The sequence below is a fragment of the Micromys minutus genome (assembly GCF_963924665.1).
Source record: "Micromys minutus genome assembly, chromosome: 4".
Lineage (NCBI taxonomy): Eukaryota > Metazoa > Chordata > Mammalia > Rodentia > Muridae > Micromys > Micromys minutus.
Window position 1 is genome coordinate 51,806,353 of NC_137973.1, and position 25,341 is coordinate 51,831,693.

General features: G+C 35.0%; 1 protein-coding gene across 1 annotated transcript in view; it reads left to right on the forward strand.

Moving 5' to 3' along the window:
- DPYD (dihydropyrimidine dehydrogenase) overlaps positions 1 to 25,341 on the forward strand; it is an 878,881-nt gene that overhangs the window by 241,192 nt on the left and 612,348 nt on the right. The window contains exon 8 of the mRNA XM_080916202.1: positions 5,499 to 5,586. Coding sequence (XP_080772328.1) covers positions 5,499 to 5,586 — 88 coding nt within the window. The remainder of the gene's footprint in view (positions 1 to 5,498; positions 5,587 to 25,341) is intronic.

Here is a 25,341-nt window from a genome sequence, read left to right on the forward strand (position 1 = left end):
AAGTTACCTCACTCAGGATGATATTCTCTAGATGCATCTATTTTCTCATATGCCATTCATGTTCTGTTCAGGACATTTTTACCTGTTCCTATGTGTTCTAAGCTTTTCCCCACTTTCTCTTCTATTAGTTTCAGTTTACCTGGTTTTATGTCAAGAGAGATATTTGATCCACTTGCACTTGAACTTCGTACATGGAGATAATAATTGATCACATTGCATTCTTCTACATGGTGACTGTGAACTGAACCAGCACCGTTTGTTGAAGATGTTTTCCTTTATCCATTGAGTATTTTTAGCTACTTTATTAAAGGTCAAGTGACCATAGGTCTATGGGTACATTACTGGGTCTTCAATTTTATTCCATTGATCTACCTGCCTGTTCCTGTACTAATGCCATGTTTTTTTGTTTTTGTTTTTTTGTTTTTTTTTATCATGATTGATCCCTAATACAGGTTTAGGGGTCAGGGATGGTGATTCCCCAGGTAGTTCTTTTATTTTTGAAAATATTTTACTGTTCTGGGTTTTTTATTCCAAATGAATTTGCAAATTGCTCTTTGTAACTCTATGATAAATTGATTTTTTTTCTTACTGCTTTATTTTAAAAAAAGAGAGGGATACATATACAGATTTTTACAGGCATTTTGGCATAATATTATATGAATATTTTTGTCAGTACTTCATTCTTTTAGAGGTTTGATAGTATGCATTGAAATCCCACTAGTTATCATAAGCATGAAGTACATGTAGGACAGAACATAACATGGAAACAGATTTCTTGTTGGGTATAGATTAAGCATAATGATCTGTGAATAGCAAATATTGCCAAAGGCATTAGTTTATTAATAATTTGAGGTCCAGGTGTACCACACTCAGAAAGAGTGCTATACATTTATTGTTTTTCCCTAAAAAGTACTGAGGCTTTATTTTATTATTATTATTATTTTTTTTTTTTTTTTTGCTTTTTTTTTTTGGCCTTTGTTTTTCTTGAGATTCATAGTCTGTGAGTTGTTTCTGGGGTGTTCAGAGATTTCTGGGTTAGTATCCAATTATAAGTGACTTCATATTATGTCTGTTCTTTTGTGACTGGGTTACCTCAGTCAGGATGATATTCTCTAGATGCATCCATTTTCTTAGGAATTTCATAAAGTCACTTTGTAATTTTAATGAGTATTGCATTTAATCTATGGATTACATTTGACAAAATGTTCATTTCGACTATGTCGATCTTTCCGATCTATGAGCATGAGCTATCTTTCCATAATCTGAGAACTTCTTTAATTTCCTTCTTCAGAGACTTGAAGTTCTTGTCATAAAGATCTTTCACTTGCTTTGTTAGGGTCACTGCAACAAGGTATTTTATATTGTTTGTGACTATTGTGAATGGTGTGAATTCCCTAATTTCTTTCTCAACCTGTTTATCCTTTGAATAGACAAAAGCTATTGATTTGTTTGAGTTAAGATTATATCTGGCCACTTTGCTGAAGCTGTCTATCAGCTCCAGGTGTTCTATGCGAAATTTTTGAAGCCAGTTAATTGTGCTGTCATATTATCTGTAAATAGTGATATTTGTCTTCGTACTTTCCAATTTGTAGTTCCTTGACTTTCTCTTCTGTCTAATTACTCTGACTAGAACTTCCAGTAATATATTGATTAGGTAAGGGAAGAGTGGGCATCCTTGAGTTTCTTCTGATTTTAGAGGAAGTGCCTCACATTTCTCACCATTTATTTTGAAGTTGTCTACTGGTTTGATGTATATTTCTTTTACTGTGTTTAGGCATAGGCCTTGAATTCCTTATGTTTTCAAGTCTTTTAACATGAAAGTGTGTTACATTTCCTCAAATGCTTTCTCGGCATATAATGAGATTGTCATGTGTTTTTTTTTTTTTTTTTTTTTCTTTTTTCATTTGAGGTTCTTAATATAGTGGATTACATTGATTGATTTGTAAATATTGAACCATCCCTGCATCTCTAGGATAAAGCCTACTTGATTTTGGTGAATAAATGTTTTGATATGTTCTTGGATTCTGAACAATTCAAGAATTTTATTGAGTATTTGTGCACTGATGTTCATAAGTGAAATTGGTGAAGTTCTCTTTTTTAAGGGTTATTGTGTGTTTTATGTATGAGCATAATTGTGGCTTCAAAGAATGAGTTGTTGGTAAAGATAGAACTATGTATGTATGCTTTTCTTCTTTTGGGTTCGTGGCAAAAGATTATTTTGTTGCTTTTCCTAGAGTATAGTTTCCCTCCTTGTGTTGGAGTTTTCCATCTATTATCTTGGTAGGGCTCTATTTTGGACCGATATATTGTAAATTTGTCCTGGAATATCTGTTTCTTCATCTATGGTAATTGAGAGTTTTGCTGGAGAGTAACCTGGGCTGGTGTTTGTGTTCTCTTAGGATCAGTATGACGTCTGTTCAGAATCTTCTAGCTTTCTTAGTCTCTGATGAGAAGTATTATGTAATTCTTATCAGTCTGCCTTTATATGTTACTTGTCCTTTTTACCTTACTGCTTTAAGTATTCTTTCTTTGTTTTGAATATTTGGTGTTTTGACTAATATGTATTCACAGTAATTTATTTTCTAGTCCAATCTATTTGGAGTTTTGTAGGCTTCTTGTGTGTTCCTGGTTTTCTTTCTTTAGGTTAGGGAAGTTTTCTTCTATAATTTTTTAAATATATTCACTGGGCATTTTTGCCAGGAGTCTTTGATCTCTTCAACACCTATTCTCCTTAGGTTTATTCTTCTCATTTTGTCCTGGATTTTCTGAGGTCCAATGTAATCAGCCAGCTCTATCTCTGGGCACAGTTGGAGCTGGGAAGGGTCCACACCCAAGGATTACTGTGATACCTGTGCCAGAGAGTTCCAGGTGGTCTCTCCTCATATAGTCAATGGAGAAAATGTTGGGACTCACCTGTAGGCCCAAGACAGGGAGTGCTCCTGAGGCTCCACTGGTTGCTTAGCTCTCTTCATCAGGCCTGGAGTCCTGATGGCAGTGGGTTGGCTCTCGCTCTTTTATGATTCATAATATATACTTTATTTGTCAGAAGTATAATTCTATCAAAACCCAAAGTGGTTTACTAGGTTTTATGGTTGTCTTTTTCTCTGTGAGGAGGGACAGAACATTAAGTTCTTTCTTTTTCATTCTGGGTGTATATCCACTGGTTCATATGTAGTATCTAGGCTCCCTAAATTTCACTTACTGGCTAGTTTTTAATCAGGTTCATAGCCTACCTTCTGTAGTTGAACTCACCAGCATACTGCCCACTGTATGGCTCTATATGAAGTAAAAGTTCCTTGTATACACATATAATTACTGAAGTTTCCATTTCAGAGAGGTGAACTATACCACTCCCAAATGTTAACTATTTCTGGCTCATTCGCAAAGTAGAGTCAGTATCAATTTACCAAATCAATAGCTACATAGGAGTCCCCACAAGCATATTAGTCTGTTTCAACAACTATACTTCATCTGTCACAGAGAGTTCAGCCAGGACTGCACTATATGCAACTGTACAATAGTTTACAGTAATTCTGTGGGAGCCATCTAATCTCAGTAATGGACAGATCATTAAGGTCATTGGAGACTTGATGGGTACCAGTAATATCGCTCTTCATCTTACCTACATACTGGATATGATATGGTGCTAGAGAAACTGACTCAGTTGCTTTTCTGATATATGTTTGCTGTCTTCCCAGCTGTGATAGCTATTTCAACTCTTACCTTACAGACCTGAGATACAGTTGGGGATTACTTAACTGACAAGTATAACAATTTCAATTATGTGTTTGGAGAATAGGAGAATGATCCCGGCTGGGTCAGTGCCTCTTACTGTCCACTGGGATATAGACTTTAGTCAGGCTCCATTTTTACCTTTTGCATAGGTCCGTACTTTGTGTCTCCAGGTTATCAGTGTCAATATAGATCATGTGCCTAATTGCCCTTGAAATGCTTGATTATCCCTATTTCCCTCTTGCACAGTTACCTGGGTAAATGGCCCTCATTCCCTATGGAGAACCAGGGAAATTATTGTAGTATTTATTTGCCAGGATACTGCAGAGTTCTACGTAGGATCATGGTGTCTCTCTTGTTCAGCAGCTTTCCACTGGAAGACAAATGATACATGGGTCAGAGAGTTGTTCGGTGGTCAATGGCACTCATTATTGGACCTGATTTGGAGTTCTAGCCTCTTGCCCCTCATGATCAAGGAGAGAACTGACTATTGAAAGTTATCCTCCATACATGTGACATTTCCCTTCAGTTTACCTCTGAATATTAGTATAATAATATTTTTACTTGAATCGTTTTTGAGGCCAACCAAAGTCTTGCAACTTGTAGGCAGTGACTACTCTGTCTCTTTTATTTCCTCATATTACATGAACACTATGGAAACCTTACAAGTTGTAAAAATGTTATTGAAATTTCTTACAGTATTATACTTTTGACTATGGCTAGAATGAGTTTTACTATCAGAACTGCAATATGCATGCGAATCTCATTATTTTGTGGTATAATTTCCCATGTTAATCTTCTCTTACTTGAAATTTTGGATCTTTTTGACTCTCTGGTCTCCCTTATTATCTTGTTATTCTAATATTATCTCAGGCACTAAACATATGCTTTCAACATATACTAGGAGAGAAGTTTTACAAACTTTAATTTTCCCTTTTCAATTTCATTTTTTAAATTAGCATGAAAAGTAATAGGGTTCCTTAAGGCATTTCCGTACCTACTTGTTGTGGGTAGATTCTCCCCATGTCTTTGCTGTGCCACTCCAGTTTCATGTCATATGTGTTTTATTATTCTTCCCACCCCCCCTTCCAAAAAAGGAAAGAAAGGAAGGAAGGAGGAAAGGAAAGAAGAAAGGTAGAAACAAACAAAACAATTTTTTTTACCTTCTTATGATTGAGATCATATCTTGTTTCTTAGTCTGTACCCAAACTCACTCTGTCCACATATACATACAGCTCAGATCCAGGGATAAAGGCAAACGCTATATGTGTCTTTTGGAGTCTAGGCCATCTTATTTAATATAGATTCTAGGGAGATATGATTTTCTCTCATTTTCATATGTTTGATCTTTATTAATGGCTGAATAAAATTCTACTGTGTATGTGCACCACATTTTTATTATGGAGTTGTGTGCGGATGGACATAATGGCCTAGTTTCTTTCCTTACTACGTCATTGCTACAGAAGCAATGCACAGGAATGCACAAACATCTTCATAGTAGAGTAGAGAACCATTTGAACATAGGTCTGGGGGCTGAATACTGGGTCGTGGTTCCGTTCTTTTCCTTAGTAGCATGATTTTAATTAGACTGACTGTTCTGCATTTATTCCATAAATAAAGTATGTTAGTGTTCTAATTATTTCTAATTTCATTAGACAAACTGGTTCACTAGAACTTTTATAGTCATTCCATTGATTTTTATCTTATTTGTTTTCAATTAATCAATAGTTATATAATCTCATTACTCAAAATTCTGTTTCTTACAGATCATTTGTGGTAAAAGCCTTTCCACAGATGAAATGACTCTTAGCACTTTGAAAGAAAATGGCTACAAAGCTGCTTTTATTGGAATAGGTGAGTACCTTTTTTTCTAAATATTATTTAATTTAAATTCTAGTGTTTTTTTTCTAACAATACACATTATAATAACTACCTTTAGGCATTTTCTTAATGGAAACTACATCTTCCATACATGGGCACACTATAATGATCTGATACACACATATCCTGTGATTGGATGCCTGGTTAGCCTGCTCCATGTGCATTGAGAACAGATTGGAAAGAGATGGGAGAGATATATGTCTTCAAAGTCTTTCCTTACACTGGGAGGCCCATGGTTCAGCTCTAAGGTGTAGAATGGCCTCTATGCTGTTATAACTCAGAATTTCCCTGGATGCTGTAGCTTTCTTACAATTGACTAATAATCTAAGGCAGGGTTGGCATTATTCTATATTCATTTCATGAAGTCCCTAAATCTTTTGGGAAGTATCTCACTGAATGTAAACATTGAATGTAAATGAAAGTAAAATACGGAATTTTCAAACAATTTTCTTTCCACATCTGATTAATTAAAAAAAAAAAAAGATAGCTAATTAAATTTTGCCTTTATATCAATATATGTTGGGTTTTCTTTATTCCATATTGTACTCTTAAGGTTCTGAGTTGTAAATTGAGCATATTAAATTGTTACTATTTTTGATCAGGTTCATATTTCAGCCTACTTTCTTTGCAGTTCATAATCTTTGACTCTCTGCACATAAAGACTTCCTAGAGGCAAGCTTCCTCATATCTTTTAGTGATGGCACCCTAAGTAGTACTTGATCAAAGATAAAAGACTCATTGTGTTTGTAAGGTCCAATCACTATCAATGCTTTTTTGTCACCAGATTTAGCTCATTTAAATGACACTACTAGAGAATTGGTCTCACATCCCAGAAGCTGTTACTAGCTGTATTTAGAATTTAATAAAATCACAGGGGAGCTGCCATCTGGTAATGGGAACGGGAGAGTATCTGATATTTTTTCTAGATTTTCCTTTCAAAGATATTTTTATTTAGACATGTTTTGCAACTTCATTACAGAGAATTGAGAAATAGCACATGTATCAATAAGTATATTTTATGATCCCAAAATTTTGGATCTGTAAGAACTTCTAACGCTCTCTGCCTACTAATGTTCTTGGCTCATGATAAGTGGAAGATTTAGTGAAAAATTATTTCTTCTGTTAATATTAAGTAACACTAAATTCTATAGATTTTTCTACAGAAGTCATAGAAAATATAATTTCACTATTAGAATAGAACATCCTAGAACAAATAAACTCCTCTGTAGCAGTATTGGGTTACACAACTTTGGCTCCTGACTGTGCACAAGGTCACACCTGCCCAGAAGAAATCTGAATTTTCAAATGAAACACACACACAATCCCCTGCCACACACATGCATGCACACACACACACACACACACAGAGAGAGAGAGAGAGAGAGAGAGAGAGAGAGAGAGAGAGAGAGAGAGGGAGGGAGGGAGGGAGGGAGGGAGGGAGGGAGGGAGGTAGGTGGTGGTAATGCACAAACACACATGCACACATTAGTTAATTTTTGACATAGTATGACTAGCCCAAATCTGGGCATGTCTAAAGCTTCTCTACAGGTAAAACATTCCCCTGCAGTACTCCTGAGACTCCAAACCTTCCCTGCTACCCTAGGCCTAATCAGGCCTTAACTGCATTCTTATATGGATTTCTCCTGCAGATCTTATGCCCTGTCCTTCTCCCCCGAGTCAATGAAATTCAGTATCTTTCTTTTTCCTAGTTGCTACCTGGCACAAACCTAAAGGTCCTGCCCTCTCTTTCTGCCCACCCATTGGCATTGTTTATTGTTTATTTTGTTTGTTTGTTTTTTAAGATACTCTGTATTTACATTTGAGATGTTATCTCTTTACCCTGTCCCGTTCCCTTTCCCCCTCCCCTCCAGTTGCCTTCACAAAGGTGCACACCCTTCATGTCCCCTTCTTCACCCCATTGCTTTATAATTTCCCTGTATTGGGACAACATGCCCTCTCTGGAATATTAGTCTCTTTTCACACTGATGGTGGACACTGCTTCTTCAGCTACATACGCAACTGGATCAATAGGTCTGTCAAAGTGCACATAGAGGTTGGTGTTTTACTCCATGGGAGTTTTGTAGGGTTTGGTTGGTTGATAATGTTGTTATCTTCCCATGAGGTTGCATCCCCTTTCAGCTCCTTAGGTCTTTTCTTTAGCAACCTCATTGGGTTCCCTGAGTTTAGGCCTATGGTTAGCTGCAAACGTGTTCAGCTCTATCTATATGACTTTAGCATGCCCTCAGGGGGCATCTCTGTCTGGTTTTTGCCAGTAAGTACTTTTTGGGACAAGCTAAAGTTCTTGGATGACTGCATATGTACTGGATCCCCAGGTGAGTGGCTTCTGAGTGATCTTTTCTTCAATCCCTGTTCCTCTATTTGACCTTGCATTTCCTCCCATGAGAGTTTTGTTCTCTTTTCTAAGAAGGACTGAGGCATCTTAATTTTGACCTTCTTTCTCTTTGAACTTTATAATGTGTGTGAATTGTTTCCTGGGTATTGGGTATTCTGAGCTTCTGGGACTAGTATCCACTTATCAGTGAGTGCTTACCGTGTTCTTTTGTGACTGGGTTACCTCACTCAGGATGATAGTCTCCAGTTTCATCCATTTGCCTACAAACTTCATGAAGTCGTTGTTTCTATTAGCTGAGAAATACTCCATTGTGTACGCCATTGTTTCTTTATTGATGATCAAAAACAACTGGGAACAAGGACCTTCAGTGTTTGGACATGCAGATTACCAGTTAATTCAAAGTATTAGAACCAATTCCCCAACACCCACCCATCTCTTTGGCCATTTCTATGAAGAATGTGTGTACACAGTTAATAAGGCCAAACAATGCTCATTGCAAGAGTTCTAGATTAAAAGCATAAGAACTCTGGTACTAGACTAATTTGAAATAATTGAATAGTTAATTACACCTCATGAGGTGAGCAGAAAGAAATACATTCTATTTGAAAGAAATGATGACATTTCAGATTTTTCTTGGATTTCTTTTTTTTAGGTTCTTTTATGTTGTTATTTTTTGTGGATCCTCATGTTTAAACCAGGATTCTGTGGAAATGCAATGCATATGATGTGCAGCACTTTTATGTCTGTGTTCTACATTTTCATGCAGAAAAGCAAATCCTTTGGCGTTTTGGTTTGGTGGTATGAGAAATACAATTATGTTCAGTTTCAGTATTTTCTATGAAATATAAACAAGAAAGTTATATTTCATCAGGATAAAGTTCTCTGTCTCTAGGAGACAAGCAGCCATATGCCCTAGCAAAGACATCTATGATGCTCCTTGTCTCTTTGGGATTGTATGGCCTGCCTGTGATCACATAATTGTCTGTTACTTAAAAAGCCTTAGGTCCTTGCCGCCTTTTCTTCTGTAATTAGCCTTCACTCACTCGTTCTATCTTGTTCTCACTGAATTTGAAAACGAGATGGAATAGGCTTTTGTGTTATTTTGGAATATGCGTTTGATTGCTTTTGGCAAACTGAATACTGACTGCAGTGATGTTCCCTGCACCTAAACATTCAAGAAACAGGGAAACCATGCTTGATACAGCACTTCTATATTTTCTCTGTGGGTGATGGTGTGGCATGATTCCTTTTATGTGTGTAGTAAAAACTATTGCACACACCACTTCATTAATCTCAGTGACTATATCTTAATCATAAAATACACCTACAGAAGAGGGTGATTGGAAAAGAGGCTGTAGGCACACATTGGAATTCTAGTATTTCTGTCACATGGAGGAAAGATGCACACAGGATTCAGTCACAATATGTATTGTCCTTGGCGTTGCACATATGAGACTCATCATTCTCTCAACTGGAAAGGAAATAATCTTAGTTCTTTGGTCTCAATTATTAGCCAACTTGAGAACTTAATTAAAAATCAAAATAATCTCGCTTTTAGAGTTTGCAAAATCTCATCTAGTTTTCTAGTATTTACAACTACTATCTTACTTTATAGCTTTATCCAAAAAATATTGTATTTGATATAACTTTGTCAGAACACTTCAATAAGCACGTTGAATTAGCATAAGTGTATTCTCACCATTGCTCATTTTAAATATAGTATGCATTGCTAGGGGGAAATCACTTTTAGATTCTGCCCCTCTTCTCAATGCCAATGGAATCTACTAATACAATCATCTCATTGCATTTATTTTTATGAATCTCAGAGAGTTTCAGGTCTTATCCATGAGTGATTAAGGACCGCCTAACAAGTGGAATGAGACCTTGTGTTTATTGACATTAAACTGAGTTATCATTGAGCAACATGAGATTGAAATCTCTAAAATGTTCATATTTTAATTCCAAAGAATGTACGCACACGGTGTGTTACTATCGGTGCTCAGAAGCATAAGTAGAATGCCTCCTCTTCACTTCTTTTCCAAGCTGTTGATTAGCTCTCTTTGTTTGTTGAAATGAATATGGCATACTAAATCTATGGTTCTTTTACTTTTTGTTTTGTTTTTAAAGAGCAGAAAAGAAAAGCCGAAAGAAAACTATTATTTTAGAAAGTCCCAGTGTTTTGTTGTAAATATTTTGGGCTGTTGTTTTGTGGGAAAAAAATATTATATGTGTTTATTTTAGTAGTGCATTTGCTCATCTATCCTATGTATTAAATGACTTTTATTGTGTAATAATAGTCAAAATTTCATACCCAGAGTTTCAATCTATAAGGACTCTGAGGTAATGATCACTATTTCCAAAATAGCATTCCAATATCTACCAATAAGTTGTGTATGAATAAAATAAGGTCTAAATGTTAATGATGTCCCATGCCCAGTGCTAAGGATTAACATGAAAACAGAATGTAAATCCAATGGTATGCTTAATTTAAATTTAGGCAAGAAAATATCAAGTGATTTAAACAGAACTACCACATAACAGAATTTGAGGTGTGGGTATGTAGGCCTGGGCTGGGAATGAGGATGGTTTACATTGAGAAAGTGGTACCATCTGAGTCCAGGTATAGGAAAGCTGTTTATAGATGGCTCACAAGCTGGACATATTCTTTCTGAACCATTCATCTGTCTTCTGATAGTTGAAACTTACACACACACACACACACACACGTGCACACACACACACACGTTCCAGAAGGATCATTGGCTGAGACACACATATCACCAATACTATTTTAAGGGTAACTGGTAAGTTAGTTTGTTTGTTTTTGTAATATCACCAAAGAAAAATGGTTACAAGAAAACCATGGTGGTATCTCCCATGACCATCACAGTGGTCAGTCTGGCATAGCACGAACAGGCAGATATTATAAGGAGAATCATTAGTATATTTATTCAGAAGACTTTTGTCATTCCCTTATTTGCTAGCTATACTCCTATTACTTAATACTACTGGATCTTTGAAGCAGGTACCTTCCTACCTGGTCCCTTTGGCCACCTTGTCAATATAACTGAAACAAAAGTCTTGGCAAAGTCAAGAGGTCTGATTGTGCTGTCCTTAAAGCATCCCTAGACATTCCTGTTTCCACGTGAATAAAGGAGATTAGAGGACTGGGCATGTTCAATGGCAGAGTGTATGCTGTGCTTGAGGTCCCAGGTATGATTTCTATCACTACACAATCTCTCTCTCACTATGATGGTCCATTTCACTAATTATATGGCTGGTAATACAGTTATAATGAAATGAACTAATAGGAAGAACTGCATTCAAAGAGCTGGAATAACCTCCTCCCACTGTAGCATTAATGGCACTCCAGGCTCTATCTAAAATATAACACAGTCTTTTACCTCTTGATGTGGCCTAGGATGTAAGAATGATTAGCGTTTATCCTGGAAAACTAAGTTAAAGAAAAGAAGAAAAACAACAGCAAACTTTAAAAATTCCAACAGCAATCAACAAGTTGCCACTAACCATAGAAAATAAATTTTATACAAAAAATAAGAATAAGCAATTAGACATCATACCTTAAATTATAGGCCTTTTAAGGCCCAAGATAAAAAGCCAGCCCTTTCACTGGGGTCCCCATGTTCAGTCCGATGGTTAGCTGCAAACATCCTCAACTGTATCTGTATTACTCTGGTCGAGTCTCTGATAAGGCATCCATATCTGGTTCCTACCAGTAAGCACATGGAAGCAAGTGAAGGGGGGAGTGGCATTGAGGGGAAAGATAACATTTTAATGTAATGTAAATACTTAGAATATTCAATAAAATAATGATAAAAAGATAGAAAGCCAGCACGTTCTATAGACAGTTGCCTGCACTGCACTGTGTTATCACATTTAAGGCTGTTGGGCCTGATAAACTTATACTCCTGAAAAATTAGATTGTATGTCTAATTTCATTTTTTCATTATTACCACCAATTTGATTATTTTTTCATTCAGTTACTAAAGAGAAGCATATTTTGTAATATGAAGATTACCAAATATTATCAGAGCTGAAGAAGAGATAATTACAATTAAGAGAATCCATTGAGAAACCATGGTATTAAATTTGCTGTGCAGTGTCCTTTACTTAACTCTCTTGTGCCTTCTTACAGTCAGAATCATTCTCTGCAAAAGTTATTCTTAATTAGTTTCTTAATCAGGAATTTCTAAATTGTAGGTAATCATGTATGCTTTCTATTTATTTAGAGAAAAATGCAATAAAGCTTTTAGACCACCCACTTTACTTCTGCCCCCCAGATAAAAACTGGTTATCTACTCAATATCCACAATTATGAATGTATTATTTAAAATAATAAACCTGACTTAATTGTAAGCAAAAAGCATGGAGATGTTGCTGTGAATATTATTTTTAATGTGTAATATTGTTTAATCTAGTATCACTTGTAAATACTCTCATACAATCGTGAGATGGCTCCCAAGAATTTGAAAATGAGGTAAAAGGAATTCCAGCTGAGAGTTCATTAAATCATCTGTTAATGAGTTCATGAAAAGTCCCAGAGGGGATAAAAAGAGATGTAGGGCAATTATTCTTTGATCATATTAACATATCTATAGAAAGCACATATTAATCTTCAAAAGCAGGTGGTAGACTGGTCACCTTATGAAAATAGAAGAAAATAAGAGACTCTGAGAATATCTTCATATTCCTCCCTTAGAGACACTTTAGTAGACCCCCTGTGCTTTTGAGTCTATATCATGAGATAAACAAAAAGGTTCCTTTTTTCATTTTTAAATTGTTATTTTATACATTTTGTGGTCATGTGTATATGTATGTGAACGCATGCGAGTGCCATGTTTTCCGAGGATTAGTAGATATTTTTCTATCATGAGCAACAATATCAAAAGTAGATCACCAGGCTTGATTCAAGTACCCCTATGTGCTCTTTGTTGCCTGCCCCAGGTCAGCTGGTTTGAGGATAGTTTAATCTCCTCGTTGTGATTCCAAGTTCAAACAGTTGGTGTTAATCCTGAAATAGTTTGATTGTCAGTGCCAAAGACCCTGAGTAACCTCATGATACTCTTCTCTGGTTAAAGTATTGTGATTTGTGTAGTAATTGTCTCAAACATTCTTTTTTTTTTGTCAGTATTTGATTTTTTTAAAGTATTAATTAAAAACTTAATAGTTCCAATGAGCCAAAGTACATAACATGAAAATAGTCAAAGTTTTCTTGATGTTTAAAGATTAGACATAATGATTTTTAAATACCAAAGATTGCCACAAGGCTGCATTAGCTCTTGAATTATTAATGACTTAAGTTCTAGGTGTACCACACTCTGCGAGGGTCCTGTACATTTATTTATTTATTTTTCTAAGAAGGACTAAGGCTTCCACATTTTAGTCTACCTTCCTTTTGAGCTTCATATGGTCTGTGAGTTGTTTTATGGGTATTCAGAGCTTTCTGGGTTCTTTCTCTTTATTACACTTGGGGTGAGCCAGACTACCACCAGGCTACTGTAGCTTCATGAATAGACCCCCTTTTGTTTAATGTTAACATTTGTATACCTCACCCTTCACTCCATATCTACCCATCATTCCAAGAGCAGATTTTCTAGTATTTTATCTATATACTTTTCCTCACTGAGAAAATTCACCAATTTCTCTCTTGATGCTAATATCAATACCGCAAGAATTTTCCTATAAAGGAACACATCCTTCAAGAAGAGATTCTCATGCTGATCCACCTGAGCAAATATTTTTTGATGTTCATACATAATGAAATACTTTGTTACATTTATAGAGAGGAAGTCAGTACCTTTTTTTATTACATTTGGTTAGATGTACTTATCTATTATCTCTTTAAAACTTACGGATAATATTATATCTTATACATTACATTTTTTCATATTCTCGTTCACTATATCAAAAAAGTATTTTGGGAGATAAAGATTTTTAGGGAAAAAACTTAGGAAACGAAAAGGCATAAGAATCTTATAATTTATTGATAGGACTATTCACATTTAACCACTTAAAATCATACATTTTTCTCTAACCTCTCTCTCTCTCTCTCTGCCTTTTTCTTTCTCTTCCTCACCCTTTTGTTCCTATACCAAAACTGCATTTGTAGACCTCATCCCTTGTTTTGTATCTAGCCATTTGATTAATTCTTATATAATTGATCTATTTGTGACTTATAGAATCTAGAATTGCACTATTATGTTATTTGCTTTTGACAGTCTGGGGTTAAAATTTAAAGTTTTATTTACTTACTTGTGGAAATTTTTTAAACACCGGTGAATTTGTTCAGTGGGTATAGGCAAGGGGATATCCTGAGTGCAGTTCATGGGTCCAACATTATGAAAAAAAAAGTACAAATTCCCAGATACTTTTTTATTACCTCCCTACATTTGTGTGCCCCATATACAAAAAAGTTAGTTAAAAAAATTTAAGTTAAAAAGAGAACCATTTTTTAACCACAGTAAGGACATATTTATTTAGTCATTAGTTAATTAAAATAAATGTTTTTTCTAAAATATTCTATAAATTATTTGACTTTTATTTAATGAAATTTATGAAAATGCATAGCTGATATTTATCATTTTCTAAAATTTCTATTATCTGTAGATTTCTTGTACTAGAGATAGAAATGCATTTCTGGTACAGTTCTTCACTGATGCTTTATGAAATAAAGATACATTTTCCTTACCCTTTGTAAAGAGAGAAAAATGGTGTTTTCATTATGTAAGAATTAATTTTTTCTTAGTCTTCCCAGTGTCTTAATGAATTATTATAATAAGCAGTTGATAAGAGGATTAGAAAATCACCGAAGTAAAAATAAAATGTTTATTTTTTTCACACTTAGTGAGCTACTAGTTGCATTTTGAAGAGAACAGTACCCATTGAATATTGGACTAGAACTTACTGAGCACACAGTGAATACAGTCATTGACTGGGGCTGCACTGATGAAAGGCCTCAGACTAGATGGTGCAGACAGCGCAAACGTATGTTCTTACTGTCTAGAAACTGGAGGTCTGAGGTCAAGGGACAAAATGCGTGGGTTCTGGTGGAGGCCTTTCCTATCTGTCAGGTGGTTGGTGCACTTGCACAACCTCTTCTTGGTTTAACTAATTGTTCTCTTTATTAAAACCTATTGCATGTTAAACAAATGTTAATCTTAATACAGGAGACCCTAAATTTATGATTACTTAAACTGAGTCTATATCCAAATTCCCCCTTTCTCACTATAAACTTGAGTGTTACAGCATAAATATGTGAATTTTATAAGGACACAAGAAATGACTTTATAAAATAGGCTGTGATTATTTCTGGAAATGTAGTAATTGTTTTGTAGATGCAGTTGGCCTAAGGAGTCTTCTACAGGTCAGATGTTGACGTTAGATGGGGACAAAGAAAATCAAGGAAAGCAGAAATCACTGAGCGCATATGTGTCGTCACTGAAACATTAAGGGTGCTGTATACACATTCATCAGTTCACTGCATTTTCCTGTGAAGAAGTCCAGACCTCAATGAATGTCTGTGACTCAACAGATTTTCAAGATGAAGCTAAGAATTGAGCTACAGCATAGCCGTTCCTTCAGCAGAGTTCATAATGTGATGCTGATTTTAGTGGGGGCATTTTTTAAGACAATTATTACCATGTGAAATTGGGGAAAATAAAGAACAACATTGTAAATGAAATGAAGACTGAGAGGCAGAAAAAGTACAAAATTGGCAAGAGATTGATGTGAATGGACAGAAAGTGCTGTTTTGTTTCAGTGTGTATTTTGTGTCATTGTGTCTTGTTTTCCTAATATAAGAATATGAAACTGCAGACTAATTTATGTTATTAATTCTTTCTTTATCAGATATTCTCTGTATTTACATTTCAGGTGTTATCCCCATTTCACTCCAAACCAATCCCCCTCCCCTTCCCATTGCTTCCATGAAGGTGCTCCCTGTCTCAACCACCCTCTCCCACCTCAGCACCTTAGTGTTCCCTCACACAGGTAAAATAAGCCTTCACTGGACCAAAGGCCTCTCCTCCATTGATGTCAGACAATGCTATCCTCTGATGCATATGCACCTGGGACTATGGTCTCTCCATGCAAACTCATTGGTTGGTATTTTAGTCCCTGGGAGCTGTGATGGGCTTGGTTAGTTGATCATTTCTTCCCATGAGGTTGTAGACCCTTTAAGCGCCTTCAGTCCTTTCTTTAGCTCCTTCACTAGCCTCGGATGATTAACTGGGAGCATCCTCCTCTGTATCAGTGTCATTCTGGTAGAGCCTTTGAGGAGGCATTCATATCAGGTTCCTGCCAGTAAGCACTACTTGGCATCAGCAATAGTGCTTGGGTTTAGTGGCTGCATATGGGGTGGATATCCAGGTGAGGCAGTCTCTGGATTTTCTTTTCTCCTATCCCTTCTTTTCTATTTGTCCCTATATTTCCTGCTTATTTCTAAAATTAGGCCATTCTGTTTTTAATTAAGAAGATGAAACTTGCTAATAACGCTTATAATACAAACAAATCCTTGATTTTAAGGGCCTTTCAACTATATGTTCTAAAGTAAGACACTCTCTTAAGCGATGTCCCTGGCTCAGAGGTTTTTAAGTCACAACGTGTATGGGGCATAAAAAGCACTGAATGAATGTGTTGAAGACAAGGTCATGGCTGGCTTCAGGACACTAGCCTCAGAGCCATAAGAATGGCAAAGCCTTCCCCCAGTGGAGGCTCAGCTGGATGGCACTGACTTCTCTTCCAGGTGTGGGTGATGATAATGTGTACAGAAAGAAAGTCACAGTAGCTTTCTCCCTTGGGATAGTAATGTCCTGTATCCTGCTCTTTTATGAAGACTGTGTATAGAGACTTTATACACATTGAGCTTCTGCAATGTCATGTGTGTTTGTCCTTTGTCTATCACCTGGTTACCCCAGTAGGTCCATGCTGGAGTCTTGCTAAATGCAGCTGCAGACCAACTTTAATGACAGTACAATTAAAATTCATATCAAATTAAATTTACTCCAGATCTTGTCTCTAAATTGTCCAAGGAACATCTGGCATAATTGTGTCCTCAAATCAACAGATGAAACCCAGTTTACCCCTCTTACTCATTTTCAATTAGTTACACTCATATTAGTTAATAATACTGCAAGTTATAGCATGAATTTGTACACAGACCCCTAGTACTGCCACACAGTTTAACATATATCTTGTATCTCATTCCCTAAATATACTTCTAAGGATATTTACTGTGAGTCCTTAAGAAAAAAAAGTTTTTAAACAAAGTTTGAGTGTATTTACTATATCTCCAAATATGGGAGGAATGCTGATGTGCCTTCCAATCCTCTGATTACCCATTCACAGCCACCTGCTGTACAGATGGGACATACACTACTCTTCAGATGCCCCATATACACCCTGCCCACCACAGCCATGCTCCCATGACAGGGAGATAGCAGATGTTCATTTTGTTTGTGTGAATGAGATAAATTGTGGATCTATCTTTCAACTCATGGAGTTAAGTTTGAAGAGCAAAGTGTTGATATTTGAGTGGTGATTCAAAACTATGCTAGTGCCTGAGAAATTTATAAGAACAAAGGCATGCTGAATGAGGATTTGCTTTATTAGGTCATCAAGCTTTTACTCTGTGAGTCTAGATTTTATTTTATACAGAACTTTATAGGATAGTTGAATTTAATGCTTACTAACTGCATTTCATGGATAAATCAATCACTGCTAAATTTCAAAATTTCAAAAGAATAATATGTAATTACTTTTACCTTGTATTTGTTTTTTATAACCTCCTAATATATTAGAAATTTGTCTCATATGCATACTACTATAAAGATATTTATATTTTAAGAAGAGTTAATATGTTTTAGAAAAATCATAAAAGTGACTTTAGCTCAAATAAGGAAGGGTTATATATGGGTAAATATATATATACACAATAGCTGAATGTTTACATTAAATCTGGACATAGGTTCTATTTAAGTTCTCACAGTTTAATTGATGTTGGTATATCTCCATATTCTCTCTCTCTCTCTCTCTCTCTCTCTCTCTCTCTCTCTCTCTCTCTCTATCTATCTATCTATCTCTATCTCTCTCTCTAGTGTGTGCATGCCTGTGCATGTGTGTGTGTGTGTGTGTGTGTGTGTGTGTGTGTGTGTGTGTGTGGAGAGGAGGTCTGAAAAACTTAAAAAATACAATATATTTTTCAAGGCATGAAATATGTATTTTAATAAAATGCACCCCTGAAACCATGTCAACCTAAGTAATAAACAATACACTAAGTTTACATAACTTATTCAATGCTATTTATAAGTTCATCTTTGATCTCTCTTTAAAAAGAAACTTTAAATTAATTCACTAAAATCTGGAAGACTCTGAATTGTTGTCTAATGCCTGTGGTCCTTGTGTTTGGGAGGGGGAGGCAGGCAAGTGTAGATCCAACATAGGCCACAAAGAGAGTTACAGATAACAGAGGAGTAGAAAAAAAAAAAACAGACAACAAAAAATTTAGATGAACTAAATTTAACATAAAACCTTCTGAACATGATAAGGCCAATGTCTTCACACAAGTTCAAGCCCAACCCTAACTGGAGAACTATTTGCTATTGATGGCCGTTAGGGGAGAAAAATGTCAGTTTTACTCAGAAGTATGGTTTCTCAGGACTGCAGGAGCCTTCCTTCCACCATGCACAGAGGGACTGCATAGACTGGATTCAGTGGCGTATTATTAAAAAAAAAAAAAAAAAAGTTCTTGAAGTTGAGAGGCAAATATGGGGATAGCAACTTGCAGGAGTAGGAATAATAGAATGATTAGGTGTCTAAGTTAGGGCTTTGCTGCTGTAACAGGCACCATGACCAAGGCAAGTCTTCTAAGGACAACATTTAACTGGGGCTGGTTTAAAGGTTCAGAGGTTCAGTCCATAATCATCAAAATAGGAGCATAGCAGCATCCAGGCCTACATGGTACAGGAGAGGCTGAGAATTCTACATTTTCATCTGGGGGTGCTAGTGGAATTCTTACTTGCAGGCAGTTAGGATGAGGGTCTTAGATCCACTCCCAGAGTGACATACCTACTACAACAAGACCACAACTCTTAATAGTGCCACTCCCTGAGCCAAGCATATACAAACCATCCTACTGGAAGTAAATACATAAACAGCAATATACACATACATATACATATACATATACATATACATATACATATACATATACATATACATATACATATACATACACATACACATACACATACACATACACATACACATACATATACACATACACATACATATACATATACATATACATATACATATACATATACATATATGAAATTCTCAGAGATTGAAGTAAAAATATTATTTGTAAAAAGGATAAAAAAGTTTAATTGAGCCATCTTGGTTCCATTTATTATATCATCTTAGCATGCTACAATGGCATCTATACATTCATAAAAATATTTTTATAGTGAAACATTATATCTACCTACTGATACCTAATAAATATGAAATGTCTTCATATAATTAACATGCTGTTCTCAAAAATCTATGTCAGAATCTCCTGAATATTTTACCTGTTATCTATTTGTTTATTTATTCATACATAGTAGCCACTCCAACATTACACAATTTGGATGTTATAAATACAGTTTCTGTGTACATGGGTATATGATTGTTTCCTCAGGTCCCAACATGTATTTATTTGAATATATATCTAGGAAAATGTAATTGTTTGGTCACCAAAATTCTCTGTTTAGTTTCTGTAGTATTATGACATAATTTTTAACATTTTAAAAATTATTGACAGTATCATACTAATGAGTATGAGATAGTATATATTACATTTAATCTGTATTATATTACGTGCATTACTTACAGAAAGTTTCAGCGATGTAATATATATGTTTGTATGTGGAAAAGGAAAGGAGGGAAAGATACCCTTCATAATAGTCACAAAGAATATGAAATACCATGGTGTGAGTCTAACTAAGCAAGTGAAGTACCTGTATGACAGAACTTCAAATGTCTAAAAAAGGAAATTTAGGAAGATCTCAGAAAATGGAAAGATCTTCCATGCTCACAGATTGGAGGATCAACATTGTAAAAATGGCCATCATACCGAAAGCAATCTACAGATTCAATGCAATCCCCATCAAAATTCTAACCCAATTCTTCATAGAGTTGGAAAGAGCAATGTGCAGTTTCATATGGAATAACAAAAGAACTAGAATAGTGAAATCCATACTCAACAACAAGAAAACATGTGTTGGGATCACTATCCCTGACCTCAAGCTATATTACAAGGCAATTATGCTAAAAACTGCATGGTACTGGTACAGAGATAGCATGTGGATCAATGGAATAGAATAGAAGATCGAGAAATGAGCCCTCACAAATATGGTCACTTGTTTTTTGACAAAGGAGCTGTAAACATTCAATAGAAAAAGGACAGCCTCTTCAACAATTGGTGTTGGTCCAACTAGCACTCAGCATGCAGAAGAATGAAAATAGACCCTTTCTTATCTCCTTGTACAAAGCTCAAGAGCAAGTGGATCAAAGATCTCCACATTAAACCAGGTACACTGAAACTATCAGATGAAAAAGTAGGGAAAACCTTAGAACATATAGGCACAGGAGAAAATTTCCTGAACAGAACACCAATGGCTCATGCTCTGAGGTCAAATATCAACAAATGGGACTTAATGAGTTTGCAATGTTTCTGTAAGGCTAAAAACACTGTCAAGAAAACAAAACAGCAGTCAACAGAGTGGGAAAATATCTTTACCAACCCCACATCTGATAGGGGCCTAATATCCAAGGTATACAAAGAACTCAAGAAGCTAGACACCAGAGAATCAAGCAGCCGTATTTAAAAATGGGGTACAGAACTAAACAAAAAGTTCTCAATTGAGGAATATTAAGTGACTGAGAAGCATCTAAGGACATGCTCGACATCATTAGCTCTATGGAAATGCAAATCAAAACAACCCTGAGATTCTACCTTACACCAGTCTGAGTGGCTAAGATCAAAAATTCAGATGAAGGAAGATGCTGGAGAGGATGCAGAGAAAGAGGAACACTTCTCCACTCGTTGGTGGGGTTGTAAACTGATACAACCACCCTGGAAATCAGTCTGGCGATGCCTCAGAAAATTGGACATAGTACCCAGTTATTCCACTTCTGGGCATATACCCCAGAGAAGCTTCAACATACAACAAAGACACATGCACCACAATGTTCAGAGCAGCCCTATTTATAATAAACAGAAGGTGGTAAGAACCTAGATGTCCTTCAGTAGAACACTGAATACAAAAATTTTGGTATACTTACACAATGCAGTACTACTCAGCTATCAGAAACAATGACTTAACAAAATTCTTAAGAAAATGGATACATCTAGAGAATATTATCCTGAGTGAGATAACCCAGTCACAAAAGAACAGACATAATATGCAGTCACTGATATTGGATACTCACCCCAGAAGCTCTGAACACTCCAGAAACAACTCACAGACTATATGAAGTTCAAGAAAAAAAAAAAAAAGAAAAAGAAAATGAAAAACCATTACACTTAATCTTTACACACCAAGAAAACTTTGACTAATTCCAGGTTACATTCTCCTTTACATGTACTTTATGCTCATTGTAACTAGTAAGATCTTAATGCACACTATCAAACCTTAAAAAAAAAAACACTGACAAAAATGTATTCATATACTTTTATGAAAAAATGCTTAAAATCTTTACATTTATCTTTGTTTTTTAAAATAAAGTTTTTCAATTAAAAAGTATATCCAAAAAGTTACTGACAGTATCATACTAATGAGTATGAGATAGTATATATCATATATACATAATTATATATATATATATAACACTAGCTCTTTATTTGGTCCATCCTTGGTCAGGGCATAGAGGAAGTAGGCATTGGCCTCAATTAGTGTTGATGGTTGCTGTGGGCATGAGGCTTGTGTATATAGTAAAGTACATATTTTATATTCCTCTTTTGAGGAATGTTCCCTCTATCAATGTTAATGACTCCATGACAATCAGAGACAGGGAGCTGATGGTATGTCTATTGTCTCAACAAGATGGCAGAATGCTGTTACCTTGTAGTTATGTGAAATAATGCTAAAAACATGATATATAAAATGTATAATTTCTCAACTATGCAAAATATAAGGATACAATATGAATTAGATGAGGGGCTTTGTAAACCTAGGAAAGCAGTGGCAACTGCATCATGAGCCAGCTTGTCAGAAAGATGCAGGAGCAGGCAGACACAAGAACTAGGGTGGGAAGAAGGGAGTTAAGACCAGGCTGAGGCATGGTAGGAATGGTAATCTCAGTGCTGCACCCAACCCAGCTATCTTATTGTTGGCTTGTGCTTTCCATGTCTTCCTAAGAACCAAGGGTCTGCATCAAGGGATGCTGATCATGGGACAATCAAAACAGAATCTGGGGTAATGACTGAATTGATATGTAAATAAAAAACTGGGCTTTTGATCTGCAAGAAATGAACTATCCAGAGAGATTTTAGAATATTAAGAGAAAGCAGTCTGAAGCAGGATACAGAGAGAGGCAGGGCGCAATCTAAAAAGCTGTCTTGAGCAAAGCATAAACTATCAGATTGTTACCCAAGACTTGATTTCAAGTTGTTCATTTCACCTCTTCTCTCAGAAATCTTCTCCAAGCTGAGGCTAGTCTTTGGCATTGAGTCTATAATTGTCAGGTTGTATTAGCAAATAAACTTATCTTCCATAAAGATTCATTGATATGTGTCTTTTGTGATTATATGGGGCCTTTAATTGGATTATAAGTCACAGCCATGAAGAGAGGGGGCTAATTTAATTCAGCAAGAGGATCAGTATGAGAAGGACAATGCTAGAGAGTAACATTAGGAAACAGATGTTATATTGCACCCATATTTCTAACAATTATCTACAATAATATTCAATTAAATGAAATGATATTAAGTATCTCATGGTTATGTATTGTATATATAAATACCAGATCTGTCTTTAAAGTGTAAAAGCAAATGTAGAATATAAACAAGCAGACAGTTAGTTCTTTTGGGCATTAATGGAATCAAACTTAAAATATCAATGGGGGCAGGGGTGGTCAATAAGTTAAGCATCAATGGATTACTTAAAACATATTAGTTGCTCACACTTCTTATACTCTTAAGAATTCTATTTAAAGGATAAATTTATGTTGAATATGAGACAGATTAACTTTTATGTCATCAAACTTACTTCTTGCTTGATTCTAATTCACTTAAATTGTTTTGAGACTGTGTGTATCTGCATAGATTATTATTCAAGAAAATAAATAGAAAGCCTGTGTTGGAAGCAAAGGCAAGTTTATCACTGCCTTTTCACTATTATTGGTTTAAAATAGCTAAACTTGATGATCATATTTTAGTGTTAATTTAAGAAACTCTAGACACCTCATATCTTACCTTTGGTTTGAGCAAACAGCTTATGTGAAAAGTGCATTCAAAATAATTTTTAAATGATGTTATTCTTGTATTTATTTTAAGACAGTAATACCTTTAATAAACCCACTTTTATACTATTATAGTATATAATGTCTTATTTTTAATGTAAATTCTTAGTAAATAAGTCCAAACTTAATTCTACATTGAAAAAATTTTACATACATAGATAAAAATCAAAAAAGAAGTAAATGAGAATTAAAATTACTGGTTTGTTTAACTTTATTTGCAGATATAAGTATATCTCAGAAATATATTAGAAATATGCACACATGTGTATTGATGATCTTTGGGTCTAAGTTAGAACTTAATAAAACCTTCCTAACTTTTTACATTTATTTTTCTCTATCTCAATTCCTCATCACAGACATTTTTCCTTTATTTTACTAGATATTCTCTGAATTTACATTTCAAAGTTTACCACCCCCACTACCACCACATCACAGATTCTAACAATCACTCTTTCCTCCTTCACTCACCTTTTGTTCATTGAGAATTTGATACATAGCTATAATGTGTTTGGATCAAATCAACCCATCAAATCATTTAGCCCATACACTATGTGCATGGTAATTCATAGAAACATGGATATTCTATCAAGAACCAAAGAACAATGGCAGTATCTTAAGACCTGAACAATGTCAGACTGGCCAATATTCTATTATGTATGTAGAAGGGGCTCAGAAAGCTCTACCCTAGATGAGAAACTAGGACAGGAAATTACCATTTAGCGACTGAATAATAATGGTGGTCTAGGTGATAGTTCCTTTTACTACTAGTGCATAGGGATGTGATGTTTGAATTATTTGATAGTATATCTTATACTGTCATTAAAGTTTATTAATCATTTCAATACATAAGCCAGACCAGGACATCTTGGTTGTGAAATGTGTTTAAAAATGTGTTGCTACAATGAGAGCCTGTGAGAGCCAGACTCAATTGAATAAAGTGTAGAAAGTAAACAAGATAGGGTTGTGAATAGAATTTGCAATATTCCTAGGTGTAATACAATATGATAGGTAACAATGCACCTCTGCAAAAAATATGTAAGTTTAATATAGCTTTATCATACTTTAATATATATTCAACTAAAGGTTGATGTCTTTTTTCTTTTTCTTCTTTTTCCTGTTAGACTCAAGTTTGGCTTTTTATTTCTTACAAAGTATAACAAAGATCAGGGTGAAATATAAACAAGAATACATAAGATATTAGGAAAAATTTTTATAGACTATTATGTTAGTAAAATAAATAAAAATAATGGATTACTACAAAACTAAAATATTATAATTTTATATGTGTTTAGGTTTTTTTGCTATTGACTGTAGAAATATTTGGTTATCAGAATAGTCTAGGATATCTTGAGTTAAAGTTTTATTTGTTTCTTTTAAAAACATCTAATATTTTTTGGTAGCTATACAACCAGAATTTCTTTTAGAATATTTTGGGTTTTATTAGAAGATCAGAAAAACCTTGGAAAATACTAAATATTAGTCTAGAGATTGCTTAAACTATAAAGTATTTTGACTACAGTGGTATAAACAGAAAAACATTTGGCTTTTGGTGTTTAATAGAACTCACATTTCAGATTACAGACTTTCCCCCACAGAAATAAAAGTTTAATTATGAAATGAGAAATTGGAAAAATATAAAGGCAAAATAAACCCTAAAACTATTTTATTTTCTGAATTTATTTCTATTGATTAGATGTTCATAGAGTTCTGACATTCACACTCATACTTCTTCTGTCCAGGGGGACATAGTTTCAGTATTGCAAAACAGAATGAAAGTATATTAAGGAAAGATTAGATCAAACCATCTGTATGGGTAGTATACAGAGTTCTCTGTTACATCATCTGTTATC